This window comes from Typha latifolia, chromosome 7 (assembly GCF_019914945.1).
Source record: "Typha latifolia isolate L0001 chromosome 7, TyphaL0001v2, whole genome shotgun sequence".
Taxonomy (NCBI): domain Eukaryota; kingdom Viridiplantae; phylum Streptophyta; class Magnoliopsida; order Poales; family Typhaceae; genus Typha; species Typha latifolia.
The window spans coordinates 8,967,913-8,977,820 of record NC_133092.1 but is presented as its reverse complement, the minus strand read 5'-3'; the positions used below and the strand labels follow the sequence as shown (position 1 = coordinate 8,977,820).

The 9,908-nt window shown below is 40.6% G+C and overlaps 1 protein-coding gene across 1 annotated transcript; it reads right to left on the bottom strand.

Annotated features, from left to right (window-relative positions):
• Nucleotides 1-3,896: 3,896 nt before the first annotated feature.
• LOC140793038 (uncharacterized) lies at nucleotides 3,897-6,192 on the bottom strand. Its single transcript, XM_073144371.1, has one exon. It carries the CDS (start codon nucleotides 6,027-6,029, stop codon nucleotides 4,143-4,145), a length of 1,887 nt encoding a protein of 628 aa, XP_073000472.1. The 5' UTR covers nucleotides 6,030-6,192; the 3' UTR covers nucleotides 3,897-4,142.
• Nucleotides 6,193-9,908: the final 3,716 nt, after the last annotated feature.

Below are 9,908 nucleotides of genomic sequence, written 5' to 3'. Positions count from 1 at the left end.
ACTACCACCACCAACCACTAAGGAGTTTGAGAAGAGCTATGTAAAGTTGTACAACAAATCATATTGGAGGCAATTAATTATGTAGTTAATCAAGACAGACTTTGAATAAGAGACGTGAATTTCAACACTTGGATGATGGATTGTCTAAAGGGGTTGTAAGTACTTATTTCTATGAACAATATAATTTTCGTGGTTTTTCTTTCTCGATTGGCCGTGAGGTTTCCACGTTAAAATATTATGATCATGCATTTGCCATATTTTTGTTTTTTACCCTTGGATTTTCTGTCACCGACTTAAGCTTGATTTTCATAATTAGAAATGGTATTCGAAATTTCATTTCTCGCTCAATTTTGGTTTTCAAACTTCATTTCTTAATTGATTTTCTAAACCTAGCTAATAGGACACAGATTCCTAAACTAATTCGAATTTGGTATATTTTAGACTTTCATTATTGTATGTCTAAAATCTAATCAAACTAGGAATTCCCCTCCCTCAAAAATTTTAGAATCTATTTTCTTGTAAATGTATCTCTATAATGAACTTTATCAATTTCTTTTAGTTTATTTTTGTATTTTGAGAAAAGTGGGCTTAAGGCAGCAATAGTTTTATTTGTTATTTACGAAGAAAATGAGATCACAAAAGTGATGTAAATTAATTACAACTTAAATACCCCAGAAAAAGGGCAAAAGCTCAAAATTAATGAGAAGATGTTGGGCTTAAGGCAGCTACTTTAAAATCTTTAATTTGCACGCATATCATGATATCACTACGTTTTTTTATTATTAAAAATTATTTTATTTATCTAAGACACTTAAAACTTAAATACGAGATTACGCGTTTTAAAGTCGCTAGTCCAATCAGCAATTTTAAAGATAAGTCACTGATTTAGGCGACTTATATCGAATTTTCAATCCGCCAAAAAATTTGCTAATTTTTAAAAAGAAATCATATGTAAGTTATTTGTCAGTTCGGCGACTTATAAGCTTGGTACAACAATTTCTATAGACATTTGTCTCTCAGATTTAATAATTGTTTTAAAGGATTTAAAGTTTCTACATAAATCGTTAATCTAATCAGTAACTTATAATTGAAAATCTTTGACTAAGTAAGCATAAAATTAAATCTAATCTTGTATTTAAATTTCAAACTGAATTAAACATGTAAAAAAATTAGGTGCATATTTAAAATAGTCAAAAACTATGCCTACCACTCCAAATTTGTTCTTTTCTTGTAATCCTCTCTCACCTTCGAAGATTTGGGGATACTCATGTAAACAAAAGAATAGATATCCATAGCAACAAGAATTAATAGGGGTGTAAATGAGCCGCGCCTGAGCGAGCTAACTCCAGCTCAGGCTCGGCTCAGCTCAACTCGAGCTGAGCTAGGTCAGATCGAGCTCGAGCTTGAAATGAGCCTATCATCAAGTCGAGTCGGATCAAGCCCAGGGGGAGGAGGAGGAGGAGGAGGAGGCGAGGCACTACGACTACTTGCCGCTGCCGAAGGAGGAGGAGGCGACACCGCGATGACTTGCCGCTGCTGAAGGGGGAGGTGGCACCGCAACTACAGTAGAAGAAGAAGAAGAGGAAGAGGAGGTGCGCCGCGAGAGAGGACGAGGCAACACCCTTTTATATCGAGTCTATCGAGCCTAGCCTAGGTGAGCCGGCTCCAACTCAAGCTTGCCTAGATATTAATTTCGAGCTAGTTTTCGCAACTCTAGCTCGGCTTAGCTCTAACAGAGCTGGACTCAAGCTTCAGCCGAGCCCTAGCCCGAGCTTGACAGCCCTAACAGGAAAGACTGTTTGTAAGAAAAGAAAAGCATTTTGAAAGGTAGATATAGGTATGCAAAAGAGGTGTTTTTAGTTGGATATACCTAACGAAAAAAAAGTAAGGGTTGAAACAAAATTAAAACATGCAAATCACACAGGAGTCATTAAATTATAGAGTAGATAATTGAGACAGACTTTGAGCAAGAGCTGAGGACTTCAACACTTAAATAACGTATTGTCTAAAAGGGGTAAGTACTTCTTGTTTCTTTAAACCGTGGTTTTTTCCTTTTTCGACTGACAGGAAAGTATTAATTAGATAGTTAAAATTTTTTGCCATTCGATGTTTAATTGCCAAATTTATAACAAGAAAAAAAAAGAAGAATGCAAAAAAGGAATACTTCACAATCATTAGGCAATAAATCACTAGCGATGGAATACAATATTACTGGACTCTGAAAAGAACATGATCTTTGCATACAACTAGCTGTTAAATGATCAATAATCCTGATTACTTTAATGAGTTTTTACAATGAAAAGACAATGCATGAGATAAACGGATGTAGATATCATAGACATTGCAACTTTGCAATCATAATGCTACCACCCTGTAACACTTCTCATGCAAATTCAAGCTCACTAAACTCAGTACAGAATAAACAAGCACAGCCAATGAAAAAGACAACATAAAATGCTCATCCATACAATTAATTTAGCTGTAGGACTATCCTTATCACAACCACATTTTACCCAATAGAAAATTACTTTGCAAGAATCAGGGTTTTCATCTTGCAATCAGCAGAATAAAATTTTGATTCAGTAACTGTGACGCAAGTGTTGTAGCTCCAATTACGGTAACATACACATCATCATCCAAATATTTTCATCTTCAAATCAACAAACTAAAGATATGATTCAGTAATTTGTGAAGCAAGCAAGGCAGCTCTAATTACACCCAGCAATATGATGTTCGCTAGGGCATGAGCCAAGTACAACAGCACGAGAAAAATGACAGGTTCTTACAACAGATTGTAATCCTGACATCAAGACATTTGCGCCAAGTTCCCAGCGAAAAACCTTCTTTTGCGACCATGTTGGCTATTTAGTGTGCATTGGGAGTGGTCATAAATCTATGTAGCAGCTAATCCATTGATGGATTTAGGAGATCCGCTGTCAGGTTCCACTCAAAAGTATGAAAAAAAGATGATAGAGAAGGTAGAGAAAAGAAATAAAGCTATTGGTGAAAAAAGAACAAGAAGATAAGAATAAAAAAATTCAAGTAGATTCAACCTTTATACCATTCAACAAAATCATAAATCATAAAGGGTGACCTTATTGGAAAATAGAGTGACCAATATGGTAGAAAGTACAAGATAAAACAGAGGAGATATTATGGTCAGGTCAATAGGTGGGATGTTACGAGCTTTAGTGATCATGGTAATATGGTTACTGTGAGAAGCACAATGTCCAAGATCAATCTAGGGCATAAAATAGTAGTACATGCAATGCATGCTTACAGTAAGTCAGTAGGATGATGATATCTTTAAATTCATGTCCAGATTAAAATAATTGAACTGCTAAAAAAAAAAACAATTTATCATCAATACGATAATAAATAAACCTACAACATATTAGAGAACAGCATGCACATCAAAAACATCTCAAAAATATCTAACAAAAAATTAATTACCTTCAGTACTCTTGATTGTAAATTAAATTAATTTCTTGAACTTAAAAGTAATAATCAGAGCATTCAAGCATAGGCCAGTAATAAGGTGTCTGAATTAGTGCAAGGATGAATCTATGGAATAGGAGGTGTCCCTCCGCACAAGCCTCCCACCTACACAAATGTCAGCAGCCTTACCCTCATTTTTGAAGAAATTATTTTCAATGCTCAACAGAGTAAGTTTGAAGCCCTCTAAAACAGCCATCGCAATGCTTGAGACTAGCTTATGCAGGGTCTACGGAGGGAAAATACATGCAGCTTTACTCTCATTACTGAAGAGGCTGGTTTGAGGCATGAAACCCATAACCTCTTTAGACAAGAGACAAGCCTTATCGTCACACCAAGTAATACATTCAATCTACATAAAAGAGGAACAACAATTATAGAATAAAAACATTTCACACATGTAAATGAACCTAAATTACAATATATTTACATTCCCAAAATGCTAATCACATTTCAGTTTGCTCAATCTAGAAGTCCAAAATGAGTACATTTGACAAGATAGATATCAAAGAGCATAAGAAAAGCAATTTTCCTTGCGAAACACTAATTCTGGAGCACATTGAAACCCTGTGGTCATAATCCTCCATTGTAGAGGATTTCAAGAATTTCCCATGATAATGAAGAAAAAAATACAGTGGAAGCAGAACTTACATTGCATGTGGATCTACGTCTATATGAATATGTGCTCCAGCACGATAAAGCTCGAGATGGTAGATGGCTCTCGGAAGCAGATCCTTCAGGGAAGGATGCTGCGCCACCACACTGCGGCTTACAGATTCTAGAGTCCCCAACGCCTTTGCTCGTTCTAGTGCTTCATTGCTTGGTACGTGCAGCGACAGGTAACAGAGAAGAACCAGCGCAGGCAATTGGGTCTTCTCTCCCGGCCTCAGCAATCTCATCAATGAGGGGATGCCACCAAACTCTATGATAGCCTTGCAATGCTCCACATGGAGGAAATTCTCTGGGTTTGCAAACTTTCCTAATGCTACAGTGGCCTCTGCAGCAACATCTGGGTTCCAATGCGATAGTTGAGCTACCAACGGCCTCAGGATGCGAGATTCCCGAGCCGGGAACGTCCTTGCCAAGAACCCGATTGACTTAATGGCCGGAATCTGGAGTGATGAGCTGGCCCCTTTCTGCACCAATCTTAGGAGCTGATCCACCACTGCCTTTGCTGCCGGAGAGTTCAATTTGAATGCCGAGCGGCGGAGGTCAGCATCAGCCTCTGCGACGGCTGTGATCTCCATGATGGTCATAAGGCAGTTGAGCTGGAGCTCACCTTTCTCCTTCTCAATCAACTTGGCAAGGCAAAGCAGACCTTTGGTCTCTGTTATTTTGCGGCTATTCGAGATGCAATCGCGAGATAGCATCCATAGGGCCTCGGCGCACGCCACCTTGAGCACTAGCTTCACCTCGTCGCTCTCGTCCTCCCTCTCCTTGCGGTGGTGCACGTGGTGGTAGTAATGGTGGTCGCGAGCTGATGACGAGCCCTCCCCCTTGCTATCTCGATTAATTCTCACCAAGGAATGGATGCTGGTGGGCTTCTTGCTGCCGGACGGAGCGGAGTCATCAAGGGAGACCTCAAACGAGAGCAAGGAGACGAGGGGCCGCACGGCGTTCTCCCTCGCGAACTCCTCTTGCGCGCCCGGGTCGTGGTCGGCCATCCGCGCGACGAGCTCGGCGACGCGCGTTTGCAGCGTCATAGGCGAGTCGGCGAGCACCTGGACGACGACAGAGACGGCGAATTCGGCGAGGAGGGACTCAACAAGGTCGTGGTCGGTGGCGAGGTTAGCGAGTGCCATGGCGGCGGCAATCTGGGCGTCGAGGGAGGAGGAGGAGGAGGATGAAGAATTGGAGTCGACGCCGCGGAGGAGGGTGAGGAGCGGCGGCACGCCGCCCTCTTCGACGATGATCTTTCGATTGCGGTGGCTGTCCAGGGCGTGGTTGGCGAGGGAGACGGCGGCCTCGGCACGGTCGGATGGGTTGGGGGACATCTGAGCGGCTGCGATGTAAGACCAGACCCAGGCGAGTATGGGGTCGGTGCTTGCGATTGGGGGAAGGCTAAGGGCGTCGAAGGAGGAGTAGATGGAGAGAAGCCATTTCAAGTCGGCGAGAGAAGCGTCGAGGACGGAAAAGGCTCTACGGAAGTCGGCAGAACCAGTGGCGATAGCGGCCACTCGGCGGAGGAGGGAAGACCGCCGACGGCATCGGCGGGCGAGGGACAGGGCGCGGTCGAGGGCCTTCGAGGCCTCAGCGGCGACGCGGCGGGCGGGTCGCTCGTAAACGGGGGAAGGGGAAGCGGAGAGGCAACGGACGAGAGCGCGGAGGGACTCGGCGATGGGGTCCGCGAGGCGGCCGAGCTCGCAGCACTCGGACTTGAAGTAGTCGGCATCGGCTACGGCCTTGCGGAGGCGCTCCGCGAGGATGATCGGCAAGGACAGCTCCTCCTCGAGGGCAGAGGAAGCAGCGGATGTTGACGAGACAGCGCCAATTCCAACGCCAGTTACGCGATCCGCCATCGTCATCGTCATCATCCGGGTTCCGATGAGTGTTCTGGAGCTGCGCTGGGGTGTTTGGTTCCGGGGTGGATGAGGCGTGACGACAAGAGAGCCGCCTGCTATGGCAGAGGAAAGGGAATGTTGGTCCCCACTTGTCACTCGCCTCTCTTACCTACCGGTGAGCGGACCGGGGATTATTACTCCTTTGCTCCACGACGTGTCTATTAAACTGCCTTAGCTTAATACAGGAGGCAGTGATTAGCACGGAGAAAAAAGGTGTTTGGATTCCGTCCGTCCAGGTGGCGGATGGATGCACATCGATGGCTCCTATACATTTATCACATTCCACAGGACCACAGCCCTTGGATTCATATTCGGGTGGAAAAATGTCGGATACGCGCGACTTATGCTTGAGGTCGGCTTGGACGAAAACCGACGTCAAGAAAAGAAGATCTATAGTGCAACCTCACCAGTATATATCAGAATCGAATCAGCCTTTGACCCGATTGGAGATCGAATCACTGATTCGACTAGTGGGTCACTCAGTCATATTAGTATTTTATTTAGAACTATTTTAGATATTAAGAAATTTGCATCAGAAACACATTTAGTTTTTATTTTTGTAAATTAGAACCGTCTTCAGTTTTCTTTGCACTTGAGACTTAAATCCTCTTTTTTTCCAACTTTGTCATTTTTGTACTCTGAGTATAGCTGGCCAGTTAAAAAAATAGCAATTAATGAGTTTGAATAAAAAAAATATTTGTTCCTTCAACGAAATAGGGTTTTGCTAAGGGATATCCGTCTTAGCTATCACTTTGTTGTACTATATAATTTTCGCTTTATCAATCATACGTTTTCCCAAAATCTCGTCAACAATTTTATCAAAAGCTATTCTAATCATCGGTAAGCAAGCTAGATATTTCGCTCTATTTTTTTGACTAGTTATTTTGTATTCTCACTATATGTATTGTTCAGTTACTTGAGCATTGATAATATATATACATATAAGGATGTTAATGTTAACATTTAGCAACATTGTTCAGTTATTTTGCAATATTTTGAGGTTCTTATTTTTTTTTCTCTTAAATTTTTGTCGGAGTTCATTATTTTTGTCTATATTCTGCGGTGAAGATTTACCCAATTTGTAAGAATTTATAGGATCATTTATTGAGAAAGTCATTTTCATTTTAGCGTAGTAATTATGATTGCCTCTCGAAGCTTATTCCCTATATTAAAAATATTTAATATATTTGTAAATATAATTGGGGATTGGCTTCATGAGTTCCTCTTCAACTCTTTCTAATAGACTGTTGAGATGGTCAACTCTATGAAGGCAACGGGGAGGATAACAATAAAGTATACATAAGTGGATATATTATTATATTGACGGTAATCATAATTATGTCGATAATTATAATTTTTTTACTTTAGATTATTTTAACTATTTTTACTTTTCTTATCATAGGTTTGGTTCCTAGAGCATTGTCAAATTTTACATGACTCCTATAATATTTCAATAGACTAGTGTTATGGAGTTCTAGAAAGGTACTCTCGCAACTCTTGCACGATATGCTTATATAAACTGTGTCTTTTCTAAATCATTCTTCACATTTAGCTTACTCAAGAGGAAAAATAAATGGTAAAAGAATTGGATTATGGTTCAGATGAAATTTTACTAAGAATAAAATATATATGTGTTGAGAAAAGAAAAAGACTCATCCAAGTATAGATTGAGTTGTACACTAAATTATTTGTATTAAATTATCCATAAGTTTATATAAATGCAAAATTTATTTTCTTCAAGAGGAATGCAACTTAGAAGTCTTTGGTGAGCAAGAATCATCCATCCACAATTTATTAAAAGTTGTGGATGATCTGAATAGACAAATGGGCCAAATGGAACAAGAAATCCTAGAATTAAAGGCCAAAAACATCCAATTGAGGAGACGTTTTGAGGAAACAAAAAATGAGAAAGCAATTGAGACGGCTCAATAGACTGATTCATCTAGTAGGATAGTTGGGTGGACCTAAAGTATGTTTTATGTTCAGACTTTGAAAAAGTCCATACATGCTTCGTAGTAGATCCACCATTATTGAGATGCTTGATGATCAATATATATTGGTAGAAGATGAAGGACAGGAGGAAGAGAATGATAGTGAACAGCACGAGAAAGAAAAAAAGGAAGAAAAAAAAGGAGAAATATAAGAAAAATAATGGAGGGGAAGAGGAGATCTAGCTGTCTGATCAATCTTTCGTGGAATTAGAATATGGTTTTATAGTGAGGAAAGTCAATATGTTTGCAAATTGAATCTATTACTTATTACCAAACTAACTGAATCGCTGGAGAACATTTTCTCCAACAAATAGAAAATTTCATTGGGAGACGAACATGGCAATAAAATAAAAGTTTATTCTAAAAGAAAAAAAAAGTGTCACATTTAATTATCCCAGAACATAATTTCTAATAAAATATGACAAATATTTAATTAAATGGATATTTGATAGGTTCTAGGGTACCAAATTGATAGGCTCTGATTCCATTGATAAATCATGGAACAATTCCTTCAAGATCTAACTTTATTGTAGGAAGCAGTCCGCGCAACTGAGGGAAAATATTCACTAAATATTTTTCCATAGTCATAAACTTACAAATCTATATGGAATCGATCTGTAACTCCCTAAGCTACGTTTTTTGTATTTACGCCCTTCGTAGATTTCAACTAAAACTAGGACGAAAATACAATAAAATGCGGATAAAGGTGATGGTGACGGGTGGAGTGGAAGTTAGGGTTATGGATGATAATGGAGATGAGGGTGGATGGGTGATATTGTTTAAGGGATAAAGATGAAAGAGAAAAGTGGTCGAGATCCCAAAGAAGAGGGAGGACTCGACAGATGAGGGAGATTAGAAGTTAGGAGAGACCTTGCCAACGGTAAAGGTGGTAGGTTAGTGAAGAGGGAGGAGGGAGATTATGGTAGATAGAAGATAGAGAGGCTATGATCATAAACTTGCTTCATTTGGTTTTGAGTAAGTTTAAGATGGGCACGCAACCTCCTCAATGTGGCATCTCTATCTATCAATGCTAAGTCCACCTTCGTCCGATCTGTAGATGCCACTAGATCATAAGTGCGTTAGTTTAACGTTCTCCGATCCTGGTTTGAAAGGTCGGAGCCGTGCGCCCATACACCACCTCAAATGGAGTCATGCCAATACTACTATGGTAGACGGTGTTGTCCCACGATAAGAACTCCAGTCATCGTCTCGGCATCTCTCCAACAAAGCACCTCAAGTATTGCTCAATGCTTCGATTGAACACCTCGGTTTAGCCGTCCGTCTATGGATGGTAGGCCGAACTGAAGTTCAATCGAGTCCTCTGCAATCTGAAAAACTCCGTACAAAAGTCGCTCATAAATACACGATCACGATTTAAGACAATCGTGCGTGGCATGCCATGTAACCGAGCAACATCTCTCACAAAAATTTTAGTCACTAACTTGGCTGAAAATGAATGCAACAATACCAAAAAGCGCGCATTTATCTCAACCTATCAACGACCAGAAAAATAACTGAATAATCACGTACCAACAGAAGACCCTCTATGAAGTCCATATAAATATCTTCCCAAACACGATCCGGTATAGGTAAAGGCTGTAGTAATCCGGCCGATTTTAATGTGGTTGTCTTAGCCCTTTGACAGACTTCACAAGCACAGACAAAACTTTTCACATCTCACTTCAATCCTGGCTACATGCAACTCTGTGATATCCTCTTATAAGTCCTCAAGACACCCTCATGACCAGCCTCTGGAGTTTGGTGGAAGTGCTCCAATAATTTATGCCGCAATCCATCATTTGAGGGCACCCGAATGCACCCGCGGTCCAGCAGCAAATTGCCTTGATTCTCCATCTTTGGA